This window comes from Saccostrea echinata, unplaced genomic scaffold (genome assembly GCF_033153115.1).
Source record: "Saccostrea echinata isolate AGI-Se365-2 ecotype Australia unplaced genomic scaffold, CSIRO_AGI_Sech_v1 ptg000030l, whole genome shotgun sequence".
In the NCBI taxonomy this organism is placed as follows: Eukaryota; Metazoa; Mollusca; class Bivalvia; order Ostreida; family Ostreidae; genus Saccostrea; species Saccostrea echinata.
In genome coordinates this window covers 11799044-11825111 of record NW_026889779.1, presented here as the reverse complement: position 1 = coordinate 11825111, position 26068 = coordinate 11799044, and the positions used below count along the sequence as shown (strand labels likewise).

General features: G+C 34.1%; 2 protein-coding genes across 2 annotated transcripts in view; one reads left to right on the top strand and one right to left on the bottom strand.

Moving 5' to 3' along the window:
* Positions 1–26068, bottom strand: part of LOC133197310 (leucine-rich repeat-containing protein 24-like) — a 112763-nt gene that overhangs the window by 25567 nt on the left and 61128 nt on the right. The window lies entirely within an intron of this gene.
* LOC133196343 (general transcription factor 3C polypeptide 4-like) lies at positions 588–15865 on the top strand. Its single transcript, XM_061332253.1, has 17 exons — positions 588–716; positions 1296–1443; positions 1835–1949; positions 2028–2106; positions 3256–3361; positions 7559–7673; positions 10824–10912; positions 11066–11211; positions 11764–11884; positions 11971–12051; positions 12619–12730; positions 12847–12895; positions 13156–13228; positions 14270–14414; positions 14789–14964; positions 15287–15418; positions 15801–15865. Exons 1-17 carry the CDS (start codon positions 588–590, stop codon positions 15863–15865), a joined length of 1881 nt encoding a protein of 626 aa, XP_061188237.1.

Here is a 26068-nt window from a genome sequence, read left to right as displayed (position 1 = left end):
AATTTTTCTTGGGATAACTCTTGAAACTGTTCAAAACTGTGTGCACTTGTCTGACTTTCTGCTGGAGCATCACATTCTGGAAAAAGAAAACTTGATGGTCACATATCAAACTAAAATCTGCCCCTATGGAAAATTAGCAGGGCTACCAATTTAATTATAAAAGCCACTAGTCCTTTGGATTACTGAATCGTTGTAGATAAAATGTTGTTGTTTTTTTTTTAAGTGTCAAACCAGGGACCTATATACTAGTATATAGGTCCCTGGTCAAACCAACACTCTCTTATTTTAAAGACGATAAGTAAGTTTGGTCTTTCCTACATACTTGTACCTATATCAACTTCCGTCTCCTTTTCCTGAGGATCAGAAAAATTAAATTTAAACTCCATTAGTCATTTATTAATCAGTAAATCATGACCAAACCATGCTGGGAAATTTATAAACAAACCCACGTGTTTAGAGATTATCTTTATTTCTCACACGATTGTGGATTGGCTCTTTCCGGTAAAAAAGAACCAATGAAATTCTTCATAAGAATTCAAAACTTTTTCTGGTGGCCTCATCATTACACGAACCAGTTTCAGTTCAACATGCTGAGGTGCGAAGAGAAAAGAGTGGCTGATGTGGAATTTTCTGACCAAATATTCTGCCACGATGCAGTTAAATGGAGCGAGGATAATAGAGTTTCGCTGTGCACGGAGAGAGGCATAATAATAATGGTAAAAAATGTTATTCATCATCAATTTAAGCCTGATAATCGCAAAACCGCTTAACGCGCTTATCAGCAGATCTTTTAGTTTTAATGTTAAAGATTTTCGTAAAGTCTTTTTCTATATTTTTTTATGCAATTTTTTCTTGGAACATTCTTCACAGGAACAGATGCATTCTCTTGCATAATTAATAGAATCTTTGACATCCTCTGTGTCAAGTAATAATAAATCATTAAAGCACTTTGAGAAAGACATTAGGCCACCACAAGGGCATCTTATCCGCTCTGTTCTCTACTACACATATAAAGAATCGAAAGTAGGACACGATTTGTAAACAAAGTCAAAAAACGACTTACTTGAGAAAAGCATCGATATAGAATATAGATAAATAAATATATATAATTTTAATTTTTTTTTAAAAACATAAGATTTTTTAAACTGTCTTAAAATCTAAATCATTATCTACCATACTATTAAGATCTGTAACTATAATTAGTTATTTTTATATGAAAAATGTTAAAATTCTTTGTGTTTATCTGGTATTATTGAAAGCATTTTATGAATATATTTTATTTGTAATATTTTTAGGAAATGAAACATTCACCTCTGCAGCTGGATAAGAATTTTCACTACAATTTCTCACTGATTCCAATCCCAGAAAAATCCAACAATGTTACAAAACTTCCTATCAAAGTGTTTGTATCCTGGAAAGAATCAAGAAGTATCTTTTCAGAAGGTGCAGTATGTTTCTTCAAACAATTCTCTGTTCATTTCATTAAGCACCTTTCTCATTGACATGAAGTATCACATAAATTGTATTTCATTAATTACATAAATTTACCAGTAATTTTGTAGTTGAAAATATCTTTCTAAATGTATGCATAAATAGGTGTCTTATTGCAAACTGTACTTTTTATGCAGCTTATAGTTCCTCATCATCGGCCAATACTGTAAACCAACTTTTATTCACGCGCGAGAAAAATTTCTGCTTAAGCAATTTTATTGCAATAATCAAAATATGATGTGAGAGGACAAATGTTAACTGATCATGCTGATATTAGACAACTATTTCTTATGAATCAATGTTTGAATTTCTTTTATGTATACATGTATATATATTTTTAAAGATGAAAAGCAGGAATTATTCCTTAACCACCCATTGCATCCCTACCAGAAGGGCCAAGTTAACCATGGTTATGTGAGAGCTAAGTGGTCACCTGAAGGGGCAGATACCCTGGGGAGGTAAGCATTATACTGGAATCTGATCAAGATTGGTACTCTTATTTATTTTGGTTATATACCTGTCAAAAAAAATTGTAGATGTGCACTAGCAGCAGTAACGGGGGACCACAGATTAGGTATATATGTTACAGGGAATGATAGAAAGAGGTGGAAAGAGGTAAGATTTATTTGTGATCTGTCAAGTTTGAGGTTAAAGGTGATTTTATAGCTATTTTGAAATTGGCATTAGCGTCAGTATACCGGTTAAAGTTTTAGGAACAAGTCCATGTAAATATGAGCCCTACCTGGACCAAACTTGCAAGGATGATGCATCTAGGGATGGACACTACCACACTTGCTTTGGATGCTGGATCTGACCTAGATTTTCCAGATGAGTGAACAGGTTTAAAGTTTTGGAGGAGATCCATTCCCAAGTAACTATAAGCCCTACCTGGACCAAACTTGCATGTATGGTGCATCTAGGGATGGACACTACTACTTCACTTGCTTCGGATGCTGGATCTAACCTTGATTTTCCAGATGAGTGACAGGGTTAAAGTTTCTGGAGCAGGTTTGTTCCCAGGTAACTATAAGCCTTGCATGGACCAAACTTGCATGGAAGATGCACCTAGGGATGGACACTACCACACTTCTTTCGAATGGTGAATTTGACCAAGATTTTCCACATGAGTGAACAGGTTAAAGTTTTTGGATCAGTACCATTCCGAAGTAACTATAAGCCCTACCTGGACCAAACTTGCGCGGATGATGCATCTAGGGGTGTACACTAACCAACCAGCTTTAGATGCTGGTTCTGAGGTAGATTTTCCACATGAGTGAATTTTAGCCATATTTTAACCAAATTTGCATGGAGGATGTATCTAGGGATGGACACTTCCATACTTGCTTTGGATTCTGCATTTTAAATCTATAAGACAACTTTTTTTAAATTTATAAATACAATTTTATTTCACAAAGAAAATTTAAATATAAGGAATCACAGTCTAGTTTGTTGGGTATGCTAGGGACATCAATGATAGTTGGAAACGTGGGATAATTTATGCATAATGAGCTTTGCTCGTTATGCAACTTATCCCACGTTTCCAACTATCGTTGATGGCCTGGCGTACCCAACAAACCTGACAGTGATTCATTAAGTAAAATTTCAGTTTGCATTGGTTTACTTTGCTTTAATTGTCATGTGACTGCAATTAAATTACATTAATTTACTGAGAATGAAATATTTATTCCACATGTTTGTGAAGAGGGCATAAAGTTAAAATGCATTCAAAAACTTTGGTAAATAAAGAATTTTGCTTTTATCTAGGTAGTTGATCTGCACACCATTTTGTTTGAAAGATTTAAAGACAAGATATCAAAGAATATGACCTTTAATGAATTCAAAGAAGTCAGCTACAACATGTTTGCTGTTGGTTAGTAAATATACAGTATATCTGTACTGATTTGTGAAAAATTGTTCTTCACATTGTTAACATGGTCAAGAGGTTTTGTGATTACATTCCAAATCTAAACCTGTAGAAAAAAAATGTCATAATTCAAATGTAGATAGCCAACAGATTTGTTCAAAGTCCTTAGTAATGAACCAAGCAGGATACAATTTTCTGATGAATCCACATGTCTTATTTACTGGTATATTCTGAAGTCTTTAATTTCAGTGGATAGGTAAGTCTGTGAGAAATGGATCATTCAATGTTTATTTTGAGCCCAATATTATGGTAATAAAGACAAAAAATTACCTAATTGTATCTTGTGAGATTAGTATTCACTGGATAAGAACTTCCTTCATCAAATTGTTTCAGGTATGAAATCACAAATTCTCTATATATGAAGATGGGAAGAATATTAAAAAATAGATATTTTTTGCTCTTTTTATTCAACATTTTAAGAGCTACAGGTAACTCTTGATGGCTCGAATTTCGATCTCTCCAAGTTCTTGATCGCTCGAAGTGAGTCTCCGGTCCCGAATTTTTCCGCTATATAACTAAGCAAATTTACTCTTGATTTCTCGAACTCTTGATCTCTCGAAATCCTTGATCCCCCGAAATCAAATTGCAGTCCCGCTATGCATATTCTATTAGAATTTACCCTCGATACCTCGAAGTGGCTATGTGTATACAAGGTTATATAATTAGCACCTTTACCTGGACATTTAAATGGCCCCAGGCAGAAGACACGAGGAACTGGATGCTTATTCAGGTGACACTTATGCTGCAAGGTGACAATAGATTTATAATTAATCATATTTTGCCTATATGCTATTAAAATAATTATCATCGACTGTCTTATGGTAATTTAGAGACGCAGTGTCAGTGAAAAGTAGTAACTGATTAAAAGACGAAACACTAATTTAATTTTTATTTTGAGTCAGTGTCAAAGTTAAACGAAATATGAAAAAGCAGAAACAGCCTCAATGTCAATATGACGACTATTATTGGACAAATACTTACAGAACTGCATTCAATGATCATGTTTGGAATAGTCAATGCTATGTATCTATACATGTATGACGCGGTAAAATGTCGTTTTCATGTTTCGAATGCTTAGTATGATGTCCGTATTACAAAGAATAAATAAATATACATGAAATGACGATATACATTTTTTACTTTACTCAGTTTATTGAAATATTCATCTAAATTACGAGAAAATACCGTTTGTTTTATAAAAACCACATACAAAAGGTTAGCACGGCATGAAAATTTTTACATCCGGTAAGACTAATTTTAAAACCTGTCAACAAACCCGGAAAATTCCAGACTCTTGAAAACTTGAACTCTTGATCTCTCGAAGTTTTTCCTCAGTCCCGCGGACTTCGAGGTATCGAGAGTTACCTGTATATCTGAAGGGAATAAGTTAACTTTTTATTAGGTCACCGAGTCACTCAGGTGACCTATTGCTATCTGTTCTCGTCCGTCGGCGTGCGGTGTGCGTCGTGTGTTAACATTTGAACATTTTTAGCTTCTTCTCTGAAACCGCTTAACCAATTTCAACCAAATTTGGCATATAGCATCTATGGGTGAAGGGGAACAAAAATGGTGAATTTCATGGTCCCTGCCCCCCTGGGACCTGAGGGGTGGGGCTAAAACCACTGAAAATAATGCAATCTTTAAAAATCTTCTTCTTTACTCCAGGACATCAAGCAGTCAAACTGTTGGCATCATAGTAATAAGCATTGAGCCCTCTACCAAAATTGTGAAATTCATGGCCCCAGGGTCAGGGGTTCTGGTGCTAGGGTGGGGCTATATAGAACATATAGTGAAAGTGCATTATTTCTTTGAAAATCTTCTTCTCTGCTCCTGGGTATTAAATAAACTAAATAAGTACATAGTTATGAAGAGCAAGAGTGCCTCATCCAAAATTGTGAATTTCATGGCCCCAGGGTCAGGGGTTCTGGTGTTAGGGCGGGGCTCTATTGATTATGTAGTGAAAATGCATGAATTCTTTGAAAATCTTCTTCTCTGCTCCTGGGTATTAAATAAAGTAACTAAGTACATAGTTATGATGAGCAAGAGTGCCTCTTCCGAAATTGTGAATTTCATGGCCTCAGGGTCAGGGGTTCTGGTGTTAGGGCGGGGCTCTATTGATTATATAGTGAAAATGCAGTAATTCTATGAAAATCCTTTTCTGTGCTCCTGGGTATTAAATAAAGTAACTAAGTACATAGTTATGATGAGCAAGAGTGCCTCTTCCAAAATTGTGAATTTCATGGCCCCAGGGTCAGGGGTTCTGGTGTTGGGGGGGGGGGGGGGGCTCTATTGATTGTATAGTAGAATTGCAGTAATTCTATGAAAATCCTTTTCTGTGCTCCTGGTTATTAAATAAAGTAACTAAGTACATAGTTATGAAGAGCAAGAGTATTTCTCCCAAAATTGTGAATTTCATGGCCCCAGGGTCAGGGGTTTTGGTGTTAGGGCGGGGCTCTATTGATTATGTAGTGAAAATGCATGAATTCTTTGAAAATCTTCTTCTCTGCTAACTAAGTACATAGTTATGATGAGCAAGAGTGCCTCTTCCGAAATTGTGAATTTCATGGCCTCAGGGTCAGGGGTTCTGGTGTTAGGGCGGGGCTCTATTGATTATATAGTGAAAATGCAGTAATTCTATGAAGATCCTTTTCTGTGCTCCTGGGTATTAAATAAAGTAACTAAGTACATAGTTATGATGAGCAAGAGTGCCTCTTCCAAAATTGTGAATTTCATGGCCCCAGGGTCAGGGGTTCTGGTGTTAGGGGGGGGGGGGCTCTATTGATTGTATAGTAGAATTGCAGTAATTCTATGAAAATCCTTTTCTGTGCTCCTGGTTATTAAATAAAGTAACTAAGTACATAGTTATGAAGAGCAAGAGTACTTCTTCCAAAATTGTGAAATTCATGGCCCCAGGGTCAGGGATTCTGGTGTTAGGGGGGGGCTCTATTGATTATATAGTGAAAATGCATTAATTCTTAGAAAATCTTTTCTGCTCCTGGGTATTAAATAAAATAACTAAGTACATAGTTATGATGAGCAAGAGTGCCTCTTCCAAAATTGTGAATTTCATGGCCCCAGGGTCAGGGGTTCTGGTGTTAGAGTGGGGGGGGGGGGGGGGGGGGTGGGGGCTCTATTGATTATATAGGGAAAGGGCATGAATTCTTTCAAAATCTTCTTCTCTGCTCCTGGGTATTTTTCAAACAAAGGAAGTGCATGGTTATGATAAGGAAGAATGCCTCTTCCAAAATTGTGAAATTCATGGCCCCAGGGTCAGGGGTTCGGGGGGGGGGGGGGAGCTCTATTGATTACATTTATATAGTGAAAATGCTTAATTTCTTTCAAAATTTTTTATCTACTCCTGGTTATAAACTAAAGAAACAAGTGTATAGTTATGATGAGAAAGGGTGCTTCTTCCAGAATTGTGAGTTTGTGGCCAATGGGTCAGATGTTCTGGTGTAAGGATGGGGCTTTATTTATTTAATAATATGGTGAAAATGCATTTCTTTGAAAATTGTCTATGCTTCTTTGGATGTTCAAGACAAACAGAGTAAAAGTTTTAATATGCAAGGGTATTTTTACCAGAATTTTGAACACCTGGACCATTTAGTCAAGTTTTCTGGTCCTGGCCAGGGCTCTATTAACTTGTATTCTACTGAGCAAAGTTATTCCCCTTCATTCACCTTTGATAATTAATCAATTTACATAATGTATTTGAAAGCTTAATAGAATAAGAGAATTATGCAAGAAAATTTATTGTATAATAAAAAAAGTACTTTCATAGTTTTAATGACTTGGAAATAATAGATGAATAAAAATGAGACAAAAATAACCTATCTTTTTAAATGTTCTTCAACGGCCAAGAGAGGCCATTGTGAGAAGGAATAATATGGGGTTGAATAATAGACATTTTGTTAATAGTCTGCATGGGAATAGTGATAAATGGGGGGGGGGGGGGGCAGATAGATACTAGACCAATTATTTTGTTGATGCTAATCATACTATTTTCTTGCTGTTGGGCAACAAAGCTTCATTTATCAGTTTATGGATCCTCTAAATTGTTGTATTGTACTCAGGTGACCGTTAAGGCCCTTGGGCCTCTTGTTGGTATTGAGTTCAACAATTTGATAATTAACTTTTTTTCAGATATTGCATGGTCACCTATATGTAATTTTGATGATGTGAAGTATTACATATTAGCAGTTGCTATGAAAAGTGGGGTGATACACCTGATAAAGATAATACCCCCTCTGCTCTCAAAGTAAGTATTCATATTTAGCTCTACTGGTCAGAGACTAGAAGACCTTATGCAATAGTAAAATGTCTGTTGTCTGTCCATCTGTCTGCCTAAGCAATTTTTCAAAAAGCTTCTTCTCCTACAGTTTAAGCCCAATTTCAGTATAACTTGGTACACAAGCCAACTCTTCTAAGATGACTGGGGTTGCCATGGTTACTAAAAATGGGGATTTCTGTGAAATTCTCTCAAAAATCTATTTCTCCTACAGTTTTGATCTGATTCCAGTAAAACTTTTTTACACAAGTAGACTATACTCAGACACATTCATGTAGTTCTGTATATCATTTTTTGATTTCAATCAATGGTGTTGCTTTGTTACTAAAAAATAGAAATTTCAAGAATTTCTTTCAAAGTGCTACTCCTCCTACAGGTGGCCTTTTCAATAAATTTGGTACACAAGTAGACTTCACTAAGATACAAAATTTTATCTATTTTTAGGTCACCTGAGTCACTCAGGTGACCTATTGCTATCTGTTTTCGTCCGTCGTCGTCCGTCGTGCGTCGTGTGTTAACATTTGAACATTTTCAGCTTCTTCTCTGAAAACCGCTGAACCAATTTCAGCCAATTTTTGCATATGGCATCTATGTGTGAAGGGGAACAAAATTTGTGAATTTCATGGTCCCTGCCCCCCCGGGGCCTGAGGGGTGGGGCTAAAACCATCAAAATTAATGCAATCTTTAAAAATCTTCTTCTTTACTCCTGGACATCAAGCAGTCAAACTGTTGACATGATTGTAATAAGCATTGAGCCCTCTACCAAAATTGTGAAATTCATGGCCCCAGGGTCAGGGGTTCTGGTGCTAGGGCGGGGCTATATAGATCATATAGTGCAAGTGCATTATTTCTTTGAAAATCTTCTTCTCTACTCCTGGGTATTATTGAAACAAATTGAATACATAGTTATGATCAGCAAGGGTGACTCTACCAAAATTGTGAAATTCATGGCCCCAGGGTCAGGGGTTCTGGTGCTAGGGTGGGGCTGTATAGATCGTACAGTGAAAGTGCATTATTTCTTTGAAAATCTTCTTCTCTACTCCTAGGTATTATTTAAACAAATTGAATACATAGTTATGATCAGCAAGGGTGACTCTACCAAAATTGTGAAATTCATGGCCCCAGGATCAGGGGATCTGGTGCTGGGGGGGGGGGGGGGGAATATAGATCATATAGTGAAAGTGCATTATTTCTTTAAAAATCTTCTTCTCTACTCCTGGGTATTATTGAAACAAATTAAATACATAGTTATGATAAGCAAGAGTGACTCTACCAAAATTGTGAAATTCATAGCCCCAGGGTAAGGGGTTCTGGTGCTGGGGGGGGGGGCTATATAGATCATATAGTGAAAGTGCATTATTTCTTTGAAAATCTTCTTCTCTACTCCTGGGTATTATTTAAACAAATTAAATACATAGTTATGATAAGCAAGAGTAACTCTACCAAAATTGTGAATTTCATGGCCCCTGGGTCAGGGGTTCTGATGCTAGGGCGGGGCTCTATTTATTATATAGTGAAAATGCATTAATGCTTTAAAAATCTTCTTCTCTGCTTCTGGGCATTATTTAAACAAACTAAGTACATTGTTATGATAAGCAAGGACACCTCTTCCAAAATTGTGAAATTCATGGCCCCAGGGACAGGGGTTCTTGTGCTAGGGTGGGGCTATATAGCTCCTACAGTGAAGGTGAATTATTTCTTTGAAAATCTTCTTCTCTGCCCCTGGGTACTATTTAAACAAACTAAGTACATTGTTATGATATGCAAGGATGCCTCTTCTAAAATTGTGAATTTCATGGCCCCAGGGTCAAGGGTTCTGGTCAAAAGGTGGGGGGGGGGGGCTCTATTGATTATATAGTGAAAAATCAAAATTTCTTTGAAAATATTCTTTTCTACTTCTGGTTAAAAAGCAAAGAAGCTAAGTTTATAGTTATGATGAGCAAGAGTGCTTCTTCCAGAGTAGTGAATTGCATGACCCCTGGGTCAGATGTGCTGGTGTAAGGGTGGGGCTGTTGATAATGTAGTGAAAATGCATTAATTCTATTAAATAATCCTGTCTGCTCCTTAATGTTAAGCATTTAAACAAAGTGATTACTTATGATGAGCAAACTTGAAACTTCTGGTCCCAGGGTGAGAGGCTCTGGTGTTTCTCGGTGGTGAAGGGGGGGGGGGGGGGGGAGAGGGGCTCTATTGATAATATAGTGAATCTGTAGTTAAAATGCATTATTTCTTTAAAAATCTTCTCTGCACTTGGGCAAATCAGAGGCAAAAAGTGTAAAAGTTGTAATAAGGAAGGGTATTTTTACCAGATTTTTGAACATCTGGACCATTTGGTCAAGTGTTCTGGTCCTAGCCAGGGCTCAATTAATTTGCATTCTACTGAGAGGAGTTATTCCCCTTTGCCGTTTACTTTTGATAATTAATCTTTGTAAATAATGTACTTGAAAAATTAATAGAATAAGAGAATTATGCAAGAATTTTTATTGTATAATACAAAAAGTATTTTCATAGTTTTAATGATCATGTGGACTTGTAAGTAATAGATAAATGAAAATGAGACAAAAATAACTTGTCTTATTAAATGTTCATCAAAGACCAAGAGAGGCCAATGTAAGAGATTACAACAAGGAATTAAAATAGTACAAAAGCACTGATAGTTTGTTAATATACTGTATGGTGATAGTGATAAATGGGGAACAGATTAGAACCTAATTTATGAACTGTTAATGAATAGTAGACTAATTATTTTGTTGATCCTGATCACCCTATTTTTCTTGCTTTTGGGCAACAAAGCTTCACCTTTCATTTCATTTTAATACTCTATGGATCCTCTAAATTGTTGTATTGTACTCAGGTGACCGTTAAGGCCCTTGGGCCTCTTGTTGATTTAAACAAATGGTGTTGCCAAGGTATTTAGTTTTGTCCTAAGCCAGTGGACTTAGAAATTGATTCTAAAACCAAGAAATCATTGACAAATACTCTTATTCTCATGTTAGAATCTCATATGAGTCCTTAACTAAAATTAGAAGCTTTCATGAATGCTGGAAAAACAGGAATAAGCAAATCAAGTAGACATTTTAATTAAATGCCATTAATAAATACTGTATATGTTTCTTCCAGAGATGATGTCATCATTGTTAGTGAAACACTGCCATTATCATCCATTCCATCTAGTTTGTGTTGGAGTATAGGAACCACTGAAGAAAATGGTAACAATTTTGATTAAGCTAGGTAATGGGGGCATGTACATGTGTCATGTTTCCAATGATAAATGAAATTTCATTATGCCAGGATGATTTGGTGAATAAATATGTTGACATTTTATTTGGCACTAGAACAATATTCCTCTTCCTTTTTCTCAGGATGTCTGGTTATTGGATACCAGTCTGGTGAAGTGATTAGTCTATCCATTGATAAAAGAAAGCTCACCACAGACTCAAAGACCATTGTACATGGGGATCAGGACCTCATCAGGGTGGACTGTATTGCCTGGAAACTGTTATCACAGGTATCCCCAACATAGTGACACTTGTGTTAAACAACTTCCTTGTGGAAGTGTTGAGAGTAGCCACTTAACATAATTCTGCAAATATTCATGTTAATGGTAACAATACCACCTTGTTTTACTAAAGCTGTAACAGCACATATCTAATAATAGATTTTCCTTGTTTTCCACAACACATTCATACATGTATATATAGTTCACTATAAGCTATCAAAATCTCTACAAAATTCCCCTTTCTTTCTTAAAACATTTTGTACACAAGTTTTTCTAACATACATGCTGCTTATTTGCAATTTCCCTTTTGCTAAGTGAAGCCAAGTATCAAAGAAAAATATGTCTCCAATTTGATTGATTAAATCACAGATTGGACAAAATAGCTTTGAAAACAGTGTTTACATTGCTAGTAAGGATTTGAGTGGCTGCTTGTGGCATTGCTCTAGTGACTCATGAGAGTCCAAAGTAATTTAAGAATAACAAGTATAATATTCACCACTTCATGGTTAGTTTGGTATGTTAAGAATCAATCATCTTTAAAATATTTTCTTTTTTTTTCAGAAATGTGTACTCCTTATAGTATCTAAAGATATCCATGTTTTGTCTTTCCTGATTAATATCAAAACATCAGAAGTGGTAGAGAGAAATTCTTATCTGGGTCAGCATGATTTTACTGTCACTGGTAAGTCAAAACAGGAATGGATGTCATTTATTTTGGGATTTAGAATGTTTAATAGAAGTAATGGAAGTTTAATTCTGTCATTGTAGGATTATTTTCCATAGACAGTTTTTTTGTGATTTCATCACAAGATGGACATTTACAGATTATTCAACCATCTTTGACTGAAGGTATTTTATTGTCATTTTTTAATATTTCAAAGTAGAAGAATTTAATTTTGTAAACATGTTTTAACAATTTTCAGTTTAGAATTCAATATTTTTGATGTTTTATTTTTTAGAAGCTGTTTGTCAGTCATACAATAAGCACAAATGAAAGTATACCATATAAATGTATGAGAAAAAGATTTCTGATAAAGTTCCATCCTCTGACTTTATTATTTTAGCATGCAGTAGCAAACTGACTTACAGTAAAACTTGTAAAGAACTCAGTTATTAGGAAATCTTGTTTATAAGAAATTTGTTAGGAATCCCCAAGGCTACTTCCACTATGTTACTGAATCTCACTTATTAAGAATAAAATTTTTTTAACAATTTACTTACTTACTTATCCTCTCCGTGCCCCAAAGGATGCATGAGGCCTTAAAAATATATAAGCAAGAAAAAGTTCCTGTGACTTCCTTTTTAACTGAGTTTTGCAGCTTTAGAAATATTGCATTTTGTGATTTTCTGTATTGTATACTGGAAATCATTTTATCTTTCTTCTGTGCCATATCATGTTTTATAATTTCCTTATAGATGGAAAGACTGAACTTAAATTTTCTGCACTTACTACAGACTTTGTCAACATAAGGAAAATATTTGGAATAAGTAGTTCGCCAAATGGAATGTTTGCCATCTTACCTACATGGTAAGTACAATAGGAAAAGTGATTCACATTCAAAGTCATACATGTATATACTGATACAAAATCAGCTTCAAACCTTCATCCTTTATAAACTCTTTTGCTTAAATATTAATTCACAGGCCACTGAAAAAATTTGATCTGAAACACATGAAAAGACAACCAATGCATGTAAGTTTAAATGATATGGATATGTTACCAATGATTGGAACGGATGTAATTGGTTTGAATTATTTCTATTGAAAATATAGTACTTTCAGCCTCATCCACCAAAAAAGTTCAATGGAAGCCAAAGAACTAACTGAAAACAAATAATCGGATACATTGTCTTCTGTTTATAGGAAAGGAAATGATAAAATCAAAAAATACTAATGTTGCATACCAGAAACAAAATGAAAACCAAAATATATTAAAAATACTGTTGTTTACAGGTATTCACTTTGTCTGTAAAATCAGAAGAGGAGCAGAGAAAAACTGCAGAACGACTGTTACTAGATGAGACTGGTATTCTTTTTTCCTCTCTCTCTCTCTCTACCTGCTTACTTCTAAACCATTAGAATAAATGTTTTCTTATTTCATGAAAAAGACTTATAAAGTTGATTATTGAAGAAATCCGTTTATAACTATCAGGGTTCTCATTAATGCAAGAATCTGCATCCCAGACACAGCAAAATTATTTGGGATGCAAGGTTCTTAAAAACGATGCGTCCGCGGACTCGTGAGTTGACGCGTCCTCGTCAGCAAGAAAATTCAGGTGCTTTCAAAAACCAGAGATTTCAGATGTTTGGATTTGTCAAAAAAATATTTAATCGAAACCTTCCTATAACTACCATAAAGTTTGTCCTAGAAACAACTTGCTCTATTTCTATTTTTTTTTTTTTTTTTGAAACAGGGATTGATTATAAGATATTTCATGTTTATTAGTCCATAGTCATAATAGTGTCGCATGCCAAACTCTGATAGATGTAAACACAAAGCAGCTTTTTTTTTTAAATCACTTTTGAATCTTGAGTTTTATCTAGAAACCATAATTATTGCTTGTATACACAATGCGGCTTGATTATCTCGTGAATTTCACCCAGTGCAGACGACCGACAGGATTAGTTACGCCTCATTGCACATGACACTTGTGATTGTATACAGTCAACTTTAGGGTACTAATTGATTATGCAATAGTTAATTTTAGCTTTATAAACACCAAGTCTATTTTTATGGCAATTGATTATGCGTGTATTTTAGAATATGGCTTGAATGCATCGCCAGTTTACATATTTGAATATGTTAGTATTTCGTAAACAAACTGTTAAAATAATGAAAGATTTTTTTTTTTGATGTTTGGATGGAAGGATACTGCAATAATTCAGTTGGGACTCAACATAATTTTTCTGGGATGCATCAAATTTAGCTGAGACGCAACCTTGTCAGAAATCTTGAGTCCTGGGACTCAAGTTAGCAAAATCCTAGTGAGAACCCTGAATGATATGTATTGGGAGGAAAAAAAAAACGAAAAGTACAGCTTAGGAAAAATTAGTTCATTCATTCCAGTACCAATGAAGTGCATCCCTGATGTCCTGGAGTATTTCCGACAAAGTCTCTGGTCTGGAATCAATATTATTCCCTCCTTAACCAGCTTTGTGTCCCAGTCACATAAGTGGATCTCTATGCATGTCAAACTTCTACGTGTGTTAAGGTAATATATTGAGATTCTTTAAGGGAGTGCATTTGCAGTATGCAGTATATTAACCTATGCCCAGTTAAAAAATCAAAGCATAAGTTTTTCATGGATAAATGTCTGCAAACAAATTGAAGGAGTAATTGCTTTTTACTAAGCTTTATTGCTGTATAAATTTCATTTTAAAATATTTATTAGAGAAAAATCAGTCATGCAAAAAGAAAGTTTTAGCAGATGCACAATTTGTTGCCCTTGTAAAAGGGGTATTCAACATTGTGTGTTTCCTGTGTCTTTTATATGTTTAGAACTGTAAGGGTAAAATATCACTGATTTTTTTTTTTTCACTGATAAAACTGACATGTCCAAAACGTGATTTTGATCTTTTATTTTAGGTACTTCATAATGACAATACAGCTGCATATCCCAGAAACAACCGATGAAGGAATTCACAAGGCTGCCCTAGCTAAAGGAACTGTATCACAGCTGTCCAAAATCATTCTGATAAAGCATGTGGAAAAGGTGTTTGATGCAGTCCTTCGATCACAACAGAGGCAGTTCACACAAACAGGTGATTTTTCTGCGTATTTTCCCATTAGCCAACATTCAAGAGTTGTGACTCCAGAATTAAAGAGTATCTTTTGGAAGTATTCAAGTCAACAATATCATGACAACAAAAATTTTTTCTGGCAGCATTAGTACAGAGGACCAATCAGTTACATTGAAAAGGTTTCTGTGATCTTGCATAATTTGAATTGAACTTATTTAAATGACAGAGAGACAAAAGAATTTAGATAATCTTCTCCTAAAATTGTATTATTTATGAAATAGAGAACAATGAATTGCAAAGCAAATTTTTGTTCTAATGTAACATCAAAGGATTTTGTTTTCAGAGATAAAGATTTTGAGTGCATTGCTAAAGTGGCAGAATGACCAAGAAGGAAAGGTTCCCATTGTGAACTCTGAACAAATAAGTCACTTGATAGAGATCAAAGATCACCAGGATTGTTTTATCTGTCAGTCATGTATCCTTACTTAATGTGTTCACAGAGGGTCCTCAAACTGATTATCACAGAAATGATGTAATTCTTTTATTCCAAATGAATTTAATGCACATATTAAAAAAAATCTTTATTACATGTATAACCCCTCTAAGTAGTACTAGCCAGTATATGGAAAGGATGAATTAGAGAAGCATTGGAAGCTCATTTCTGGCAAAAATATTTTTAGAGCCTGAGGGTGTATCATGATTTTAATCCAAGGAAATTCTGGCAGGTTCAGGGTAACTGCGTAAAATAAATATCAAATTTATGTGTTTTCTGTACTTTAAAAGAGAAGCACTGGATGCAGCAACTTCATCTTTTTGATAATATTTGTGAGTGATTATGTTTTCCTGACTAGCATCAGCTCTGAATGAAGAAGAATTGACCTGGGTTTGCCAAAATGGCCATGCATTTGGTAACAATTTATAGCGGATTGTGTTACAAAAAAGTTAAAATGTTATGCTTAAAAAAAAAAAGAATGCAATGGTACAGTTCAATTTCAAATGTGATATTGATGATAAGAAGCAACAAACATAATTGTTTTGTGCATAATTACACCTGTAGGTAGAAATTTTTAGTGTTATTTTTACAGGGATGTGTTGTCTAACTTTTTTGCCTTGTTCAACAATGTACAGGACTTGTGTAAATTGCAACAGTTTGGCATCTCCCTATGAAATGCTGAAAGGTAGGAATTGACTAAAAATATAGTGAAAAAAAATTCTCATTAAAAAACAAATAAGGCATTTTTATTTAACAACTCCAAGTCGAACATGAAAATATTGATACATGTATGAAACAATTAAATGATATGTGATTTTTTACAAGGTTGGATGTATACACATCTAGAGATCTCTATTGCAGACATTACTTGGTTGCCATTAAAGGAATGTTCTCTATGTGGGGGAAAGCTACTGTAAAGAGAAGAGGACAGTGCAGTGTTAAATAAGTGTGAAAAAGAAACAGATGCAGGTTCAAGTTCAGCTAAAAAAGAGTCAATATGGGATGTATTTATAGTTGATGAAGCATCAAGTAAGGTTATACATTTTGACTTGCTAGCAGCAATGAGTGTTTTACTCTTGAAACTTACTGTACACAAGTTTCTTGAGGCAGAACAAAGAGTTTGAACTATGGTTAACAAAAAAATAAGGCTGTTCTAAGATTGAAATGTATGAACGCACATATTTAACCAGTAGTTTATAATGGCTGAAGATAAGTAATTATGCTCTCTGTAAGTTTTTGATAAAGGAGTAGGGACTTTTTTAGATATCTCTTGTGTGTCCTGTGAAATATAATTCTCACATCGAGGACTGTACTTTAATATTAGTGGATAAAATATTAGGTTAAAAAAACAAATATTTCATTATTTACATAAAATGTTAGACTTTTTACCTGTATTTTTCCTTTTGTTTGATGTACTACGAGATTTCAAAACCTCTTGGTGAGACATTAGAAAAAGTAACTTCAGACAAGGAAGCAGCAATTAAAATTCTAATTTAATTTGTATTAGATGCTGATGCAGGAATTTTTTTTAAAGATAATTGAAGAATTTATAAAATTTAGTTACATTCCAGATAGAAAACTAAATAGATAAGTGATGTGAAGAAGTTAAGTTGGCAGAGTTATGTACCATCTGAGGGCTTCCTCAAGTTTTACAGAAAAATTTTAAAGATTTTTTTTTTTATTAAATATAAGTTAATTATACTGAGATTACTACATTTCTGAATCTAGTAAATAAAATTTCAAAGAGTAAATATTCAAATTTTTTTGAATATACACTCAATGATAAATGTTAAATATGTTTTTCATGTAATTGATACATGTAATCTTCATTATATTCCATAGACATATATACAGTTAAACTTCATTATCTTGAACAGTGATATCTTTAAAACCTTGGATATGTTGAAGTGGGTTAGAAGTTCCAACCACTTTTCATTATGTATTTCTAACCTCGATATCGAGAATCCTCGCATATCAAATTTTAATATACTATACAGTCAAACCTTGTCATTTCAAACACTATGGTACCAAGAGAAGAACTTTGAGATATCAGAAGATTCAAGATATCCAGGGTAAAATAAATGAAGAATAAGTAGTTGGGACTTCCAAATCACTTTGACATATTCATGGTATTCAAGATATCGGTGTTTGATATACCGAAATTTAACTTTACTTACATTTCCAATTCTTTTCCCTTAAGATTCTTTGTAAGTTAGAAAATAGTTCATTTTTCTCAAAACTTTAGTGCAAACTTTTTTTTGTTTTAAAAATGACAGTTAAATGGCAATAATTTTTTTCAATTCATCAGATGATAATGTTAATATTAGATATAAATTTAATTTTTGAAAATTCATGAGGATCATAAACTACGACACTTCACGCTGGTATATTAATCATGAAGTACTAACATGCTTCATGAAATGTGCCAGCGTGAAACATCTTAGTTCATGTCCTTGTGAATTTTCAAATATTAAATTTATTTCTCAATTGGAGATGAATCTATACATACACATGCACTCTCACACACACAAAGTTTTACATTTTATTAAGATGTAATAGTAGCTTGAATTTTACCGTAATGTATTATATTTTACATTTATTTGGCAGAAATTGATTTTTCAACAAGATAGTAAAGATCTAATTTATTGCATTTCTTATATTTTGTATATATGTGTATGTATATCCATATACATATGACATTAGTGTTGTACCTTAATACAATGTATGTAGCAAAAGTTCTTTCCACCAAAATTGCAAAGTAGAATATGCTTGACCACATGTAATATATTTACAGTATCCTAAAGAAAAAAAAAAGTATGTTTGTTTAGTTTAATATTTTCCAGATTTTCTTAATGTTGTCCTTGATGTCAAGGGAAACAAAATTAGAAAAAAAAAATCTGGTTAGAACTGGTTCACTGTGCATTATTTAACTGATTTATTCATTTCATTCACATAGCTTGCGAGACTTTAAATTAGTCAGTAACATAATTTTATGAATTTAATTATCTTAAATTTGAAGATGCATTATAATGAACAAACAAGTCATGGGTGGTCTAGATACTCAAGTAAGTTATCATACTTTAAGTACAGTCTGGATATATTTATATAATAGTGTTGTGCTTTGCATGTACTATGCCTAAATAGTAGTCAGGGTTTGACACATGGTGTATGAGCCGGAGAAGAGTGCACTATGTGTCAAACCCTGACTACTATTTAGGCATAGTGCATGCAAAGTACAACACTATTGTTATTATTATGCTGACTGTTGTATGAAAAAGACAATTTAAATAGATTTCCTTGACCGTGTGCATGCAGACTTCATTTGAATCTCATTGAAAATTTTTCTGTACATTCTATTATTATGTTCCCCAAATGAAGTTTGGGAACATATTGTTTTTACTCTGTTTCTTATTATTATTTTAATTTTAATTAGGCCATACTTAGTATTGAATACATGTATATGAAAATCTTGCTGAAGTGAGAGAAAGGAACTTCTAAAGTTTTAAGTCTATAAGTTTAACGGGCAAAAATATATTAAAAGCTAATCAGAATATATTTGCAGGTTTGACAAGATACATATTATCCATTAATCCATTTATGAAAAAAATAACACTGATTTTAACTAGGGTGTAGAATCTAAAGGAGGATAAAAAGCATTTGTTAGCCTTTACTTCCTATAAGAAGGGCCAACAAAAAGGACAACAAGGTAATGCCGAAGAAAAGGGTCAGACAAAATCATATCAACACACAGATTCAGATTCCAATATTTGTTTGCATGGGATATAAAAAAAAATCTTATTGCCATTCCTCTTATTACCTCAGCTAATCTTTTCAAGGAATGTCTGAGTTTTAGCGCAAGGGAAGGAAGACTGTATTTTTGACATCCTTTTTCTGTTAGCTCTGAAGGGTTTGAACATATGTTTTTAACTACATCTACTACTCTGTCAAACTCCTGTGGTTTGATGAAATCGGTAAAAACTGCTGACTCTGTTGACAGGCACCTTAAGGACACTAAAAGGCTTCCCATCTGTCGCAACTTTTGCCTGACATTAGGTAGTCTTCCTTTTCCCACTCTTTTCAGCATTGCAGATCCAAGTAATATCAAGCTGTTGTCAGACTGTATTGCCTTCAAGACATCATCAGATTTCATGCCTGTGAATATTTCCTGAATTTCCTCCTGCAAATCTGAATTTTCATGCAAGTTGAAAGCAGAATCTGGGCTGAATAGAGCAAAGGCTTTTCATCTTCATTTTGCTGATTTCAAAAAGGACATTCTTTAGCATGTCTCCAAAGTTCACTTCTTACAAAAAAACCCAAATAATGGGGACAGGGTAGAAACTCATTGGAATCCTTTTTTGTTGTTGGTCGTCTCTCAACGATCAAATGTCCTTTGTTTTCTGTAATTACTTTTACATTATAATGAAAGTCTCCCATATTCCCAAGTTTCTTCCAAAGCAGTTTTCTTTCTTTTGCTCCTTTCTTTTTAGCCAAAATTTCAGCCACTAATTTTTCTCCTGCATGTCTTATTTGCAGGTGAGATGATATCTTGGAGAAAGTGTCACCACAATAGAAACAAGTATGTCGTTTGTCATATACACGCTTTGTTCCCGATTTCACAACAGGTGCAACTGAAACTTGAGGAGCGAAAAAAGGTTATATACATATGCATGCATGAGCTCACATGTCAGTATTCAAACTTTTTATCTATGCAAGAGGCCCATGGGCCTTAAAGTTCACCTGAGCATCCCAACAACTTTCCAACAATTAAATTTGGTTCATGTTTTAAACCAGAGGAGATGACATTCACAATTTTGAAAGAGGCACTATTGCTCATAAAAACTTTACACTTAGCATGTATAGTTTGGTTACTTAATACCCATAGGCAGAGTAGGGGAATAAAAAATGCATTTCAACTAATCAGTAATATTCAGCAATAATCAGTAGTGCCCCTACCACACATGAACCCCTGACCCTAGGTTCACACAATTTATAATTTTGGAAAAGGCACCCTTGCTCATCATAAATGTTTGATTAATATCAAGGAGCAGATTTCAAAGCATTTATTCATTTTAAGGATATAGTTAAAGCCCCCCCCCCCCCCCCCCGCCCCATGGTACCCCTGATCCAGGGGCCTTGAAATTCACAATTCTGGAAGAATGGCCCTTGCTGATCATAACTATGTACAGTAAAACTTGTTTAGTACAAACATGGATATCGCGAACTCACGGAGATAGCGAAGTTATCTTGGATCCCGAGTTATATAGATTTAATGAATTTCTTATACGGATATAACGAATTACGCTATAGCGAAGTAATTTCATAGGTCCCAGTGACTTCGTTATAACCGAGTTTTACTGTGTGTAGTAAGTTTGTTTATTACCCAGGAGCAGAGAAAAGGATTTTCAAAGAATTAATGCATTTTCACATTATAATCAATAGAGCCCTGCCCTAACACCAGAACCCCTGACTCTGGGGCCATGAAATTCAAAATTTTAGAAGAGGCACCCTTCCTCATCATAACTATGTATGTACATGTAGTTAATTTGCTTAATACCAAGGAGCAGAGGAGAAGATTTTCTAGAATTAATGCATTTTCACTATATAATCTATATATCCCCACCCTAGCACTAGAATCCCTGACCCTAGGGCCATGAATATCACAATTTTGGTAGCAGACTCAATGCTTATTACATTCATGCCAACAGTTCGACTGCTTGATGTCCAGGAGTAAAGAAGTAGATTTTTAAAGATAGCATTAATTTTAGTGGTTTTGGCCCCACGCCTCAGGCCCCAGGGGGGCAGGGACCATGAAATTCATAATTTTTGTTCCCCTTCACCCATAGATACTTTGTGCCAGAATTGGTTGAAATTGATTGAGCGGTTGCAGAGAAGAAACTGAAAATGTTCAAATGTTAACACACGACAACGGACGAAAACAGATAGCAAGAAGTCACCTAAAAGGTTAATTTACATACACACACCAAGAATGAAATTGAAAAAGTTCAACCCTAAAGTCATACTAAAAAAAAAATCCTAGATTCTCATCAAAATGTTTTGAAAAATCAACATGACAGGATGATTTCATTTTTTATTTCTTTCATTGTTCGGATTTTTTTATGACGTCTTCAGCCAATGCAAATTTATCTATAAAGAGCAAGAGCCACTTAGGGCTTTTTTTGGCCCTGAGAATTTCTGGAAAAAATCAAAACTGCTCAGTTTAGGTTGAAAATGCAGTATTTATCACTTGGACTGTTGGGGATCATGTATCTATTGAACATGACGTAAGTTTCCCTTTAGTCAATGCATTATGACGTCATAAAATGCATCATTTTCCCCATATCTGGTAAATTCCCTTAAAAATGGCCAAAAGTTGAAGTATTTTTTCAATATTTCATGTAGAGCACAACCTCTGATCCAAAATATGCAATTACATAATGAAAGATCTGTTTCTGCAGATCTCAAAACGTTTTAATTTTTGGTTTGTGGACTGTGCTTATATTTTAATTCTTTGCTGAAGGTAGTCAAATTCGCATGTTTTCTGCAAAATTCCAGAACATTGCATTTTCTCAAAGCCTGTTTTCCAATACCTGGATTCTCAAAAAGAAATGTTGTTATAGGAAATGAAAGCACTAAGTCTCTACTTTATTTTGATATATGAAATGGGAAAGAGGGTGATAGTTTATTAATTGATATAAGGACAGGGCCTTAAATACATATGTGATATCATGCCAAAGTTGAAGAATTCTGAATCATGGATCATTTTTGTTTTTTGTTTTTTTGTTCATATAAACAAACACTTGAAAAGCAAATACATGTACTGTGATATGTACAAAGCTGCCAGTGCATGGCGAATATATACATTTTTTTAAATGTTAATATGACTTTTATTGAAAGTATAAAAAATAACTGATAAAAGTTGAACCTACATGTATAACGGATAATAAAATTCTTTCATTTCAGAATATTCCTGCTGGTTCTTCTTTGCCGTATTAAATTCACTCCTAACAATATGATAAATAGCATGCCTAATCTTATTATGTATTTATGCACAATTCAAAATCAAGATTTCAGCTAGAACTCCCCCCCCCCCCCTTCGGAAAAACGGTCCCTGATTATTTAGATTAGGAGTGGCGGATCCAGACATTTTAGAACGAGGGGGGGGGGGGGCAGCAACAGTCGCATCATCGCAAACCACAGCCAAAATGTACGATCCTCTCCCATTCTGGAGAGAGCTACATGTATATGCGGACTCCGGCCCATGGCTTGAGACGATGCAACAGTCGTGGGTCTGAGGATTGTCATAAAACAAAAAGAAGAATGAGCAAAAAAAGAAAAAAACCTGTCTCAAACGGGGATTGGGGATGCTGGATCCACCTCTGGTTACACCACCTTAAAGGTGGTCAATTTTCTGAGAGTTCATCAGAAAGGGGGAGGGTGGATTGCCCATGAAATAATTATGATTTATTGAAAACTGAAGACTGAAAAAAATATAAACTTTTTTTAAAAAATGAAATATATGCACTATAATTATGATATTTTCCACAAATGTTTTACTGTTGAGAACTTACTTTTTCTTGATCTATAGCTATGCTCTGCTTTTATTGCTTATCGTATCTAACCAAGATTGCCCATCTGGACATAGAATATACGAACGACAACTCTCGGTTTTCCGCTTTCGTTTTGTTCATTTGCCATTCCGCAATATGAAGAAGCTACTTGTTTCAACGGACGAGAACAGGTGGAAATGATGAAAGTGGTAAGTATACTTTTATGAAATATGTCAATTATGAACCGCAAGAATTTATACAGCGACAACTATGATTATCACGATCATTCATCAGGTTGGGCACAGTTCCTTTTTCGAGGAAGTATTACTATGAAACGGGATTATTCCTCTTTTCAGTAATTAAAAACATTACTGTAAACGGGAATTTTCACTCGTTTACCCTTTATTCTCGTGTTTGCTTTGAATAAAAGATTAAGTGCAAGAATGTTTTCACATCGTCTAAATACTTAGAGTCTATTAAGTGTATGTATGTTCAAAACTACAATATTTATCGCTGCAAAGTTCTGAAAAAGAGTGATGAAATATTTCTACGATATAAATTTCTTACGGAAGCTTATCTAGATTGAATACGTTCAGCAATTGCTAACTCGTTCATGAAATTATTCGTTCTAATTTAATTTTATATCATTTCTTTCAAAGACATCGTAAAAAATAATATTTTATACCACTGCTTCTTTTACAGATTAAAATAGTTATTTGAAATATTAAATTTTAAAAGATTGTCTTTCAAAGATGGGTTTAGCATGAATGCCCTTATAAGATTCCATACTTTTCGTATCATTTATAAACAGGGAAAATTAAAGTAAAAGTCATGGACTACTGCTGCACATGAGTTTAAATTCCTATGCATGTTCAAAAGATGTCACCTCCACGAAACGAAGCTATGAATTTTTCCGTTTTTGAACAAATAATAACATAACTTATAAGGGAAATATTCACAGCGTTTGAGGAATACTCATGATGTCGTACGATTAAATCTCATCTTACTCCTGTCTGCAGTACTAAAGGACCGAATTTTTTTGTCAGCGAGGTTGGTTTAATAAATTTTAAATACATCACATCGTATTTTTCATGCACTTTTTATTTAATAAATGGATTTGGGGCATTATTTTAAAAATATGACAAAAATTCCCGTTTACAGTAATGTTTTTTATTACTGAAAAGAGGAATAATCCCGTTTTATTTTAATACTTCTCGAAAAAGGAACTGTGCCCAACCTATTCATCAGTATATGTAGAATTTCAAAATGGCGTTTTTTTCTATTTTGTTGTGTTATGGGCCTCTTTTACTTTTACCGTTAATAAAGAGGAAAGAGAGGGATGTTTTAAGCATTTAGTACTGAGAAATAGTTGAGCTTTCATTTCTTGAAATCACGTAGGTTTAAGTAAAGTGATGATGCCTGTGTATCTACTACAGTGGATAGGATATTAACCCAGTTTTCTTAAATTTCACGCTAATGTACATAAGATAATTACTTTGTAATATAAATTCAAAATGTTCAGCAGAGACTCTTTAATATATTTCATGAATCTATTCTTATAGATTTTTGATACACTGTAGTCCTAGGTAACTTAAAATCCCCGTTAAACGAGACACTCGCTACTGGAGTAGGACCAATTCTTACCATTGAAGTTCTGTCATTTAGGGTATTCGGAATCACCCTTTACATTTTGACTGCAAATGATTTTATGAAGTTTATAAATTGTTGTTTGGTATGAAAGGAAAGCATATTCTATGAAAAATCAGATCTACTTTATAAGGCGAGTCTTCGATACAACAACCTTGACAGGGGTTATAATTACATCATTGCAGGTCATTTCCAGGTATTTCGAATCACGAAATAAATGGGTTAAAAACGGTCAGATAACAACATAATAATTAATGAATTAGTTGGTATTGTTTACTAAAAGTCTCCAAAAATAAAAAGAATTATTTTATTGTTGATTGTTCTTGTTTATTTTAAAGTTATTAAAGCCCCCCTCTATCGTCGCACTATAAAACGGCATTCTCAGAAGCAGATCGTGCAGAAAAGCAATTATCAACAGAATAACGGTAATGGTAAAATAATAATGATGATGATAATAAATAAATGTATGAAAAGGAATTAAACCAACTCATATTTAAATATCACTATTATCAAGTATGACATATATCACTGCATAACTTGCACATACACAAACTTGTACAAATATGTGTACACATGCATGTCCGTATTTGTATGACAAAAGCTAGGATCAACACTGATCAAGTGAATACCCTGGCTAGTTTTATTAGCTCTTGCTTTGTCAAATCATTACTTTCATACCCCTTACATTTAAGAAAACCAATGTTATAAGTATATCTGACACATAACAAGTGCATAGCTGCGGTCATGTACACTCGTGGTTCAAAATACCCCAAATTGTAGGGGACTACAAATGCAGTCATAACTAATAAATATATAAGGTTATCAAAAACAATTAATGCTCATGAAAGCTTATAAAATTGACATTCTATCAATACCTAATATGCCATGTTTCATCCACCAACAATGCCACAACATCAATGAGAAATACCATGCAACATTTCTACACAGGTATTTTCTTCGAAAAGGATAGCAAGTTAATGAACTTTTGTGCCATTTTTTATTATAACAAGGATGAGATAGAAGCCCTTTAGACTCAAACAACACATCCCTTAATAGTACACAAATGTTCCTCTTCAAAATAAACCCTTTTCAGCTACCTTACATTTTCATGTTCGTTGCTGAAAGCGGGGCCCTTTGAGATGGCCACCATCTCAATGATATCTAGTTTTTATTATTATGTATCAGGGACCAACCTAGACCCAAAGTTTAAGAAGACTTCACTTCTCCCTTAAAGCAAATTAGGGAGACTTGATATTCTGTTGATTAACGACTTTACTAGCCCCCCCCCCCCCCCCCCCCCATTTTTTAACACTTAAAAACCAAAAAATGACATAAAATTGATAAAACTGATTGTAAGATAAATTAAACAATTGTAATTAAACTGTAACTCAAATCTATCTCGAAGAAAATCAATATGCAGCAAACATTCAAACATTTG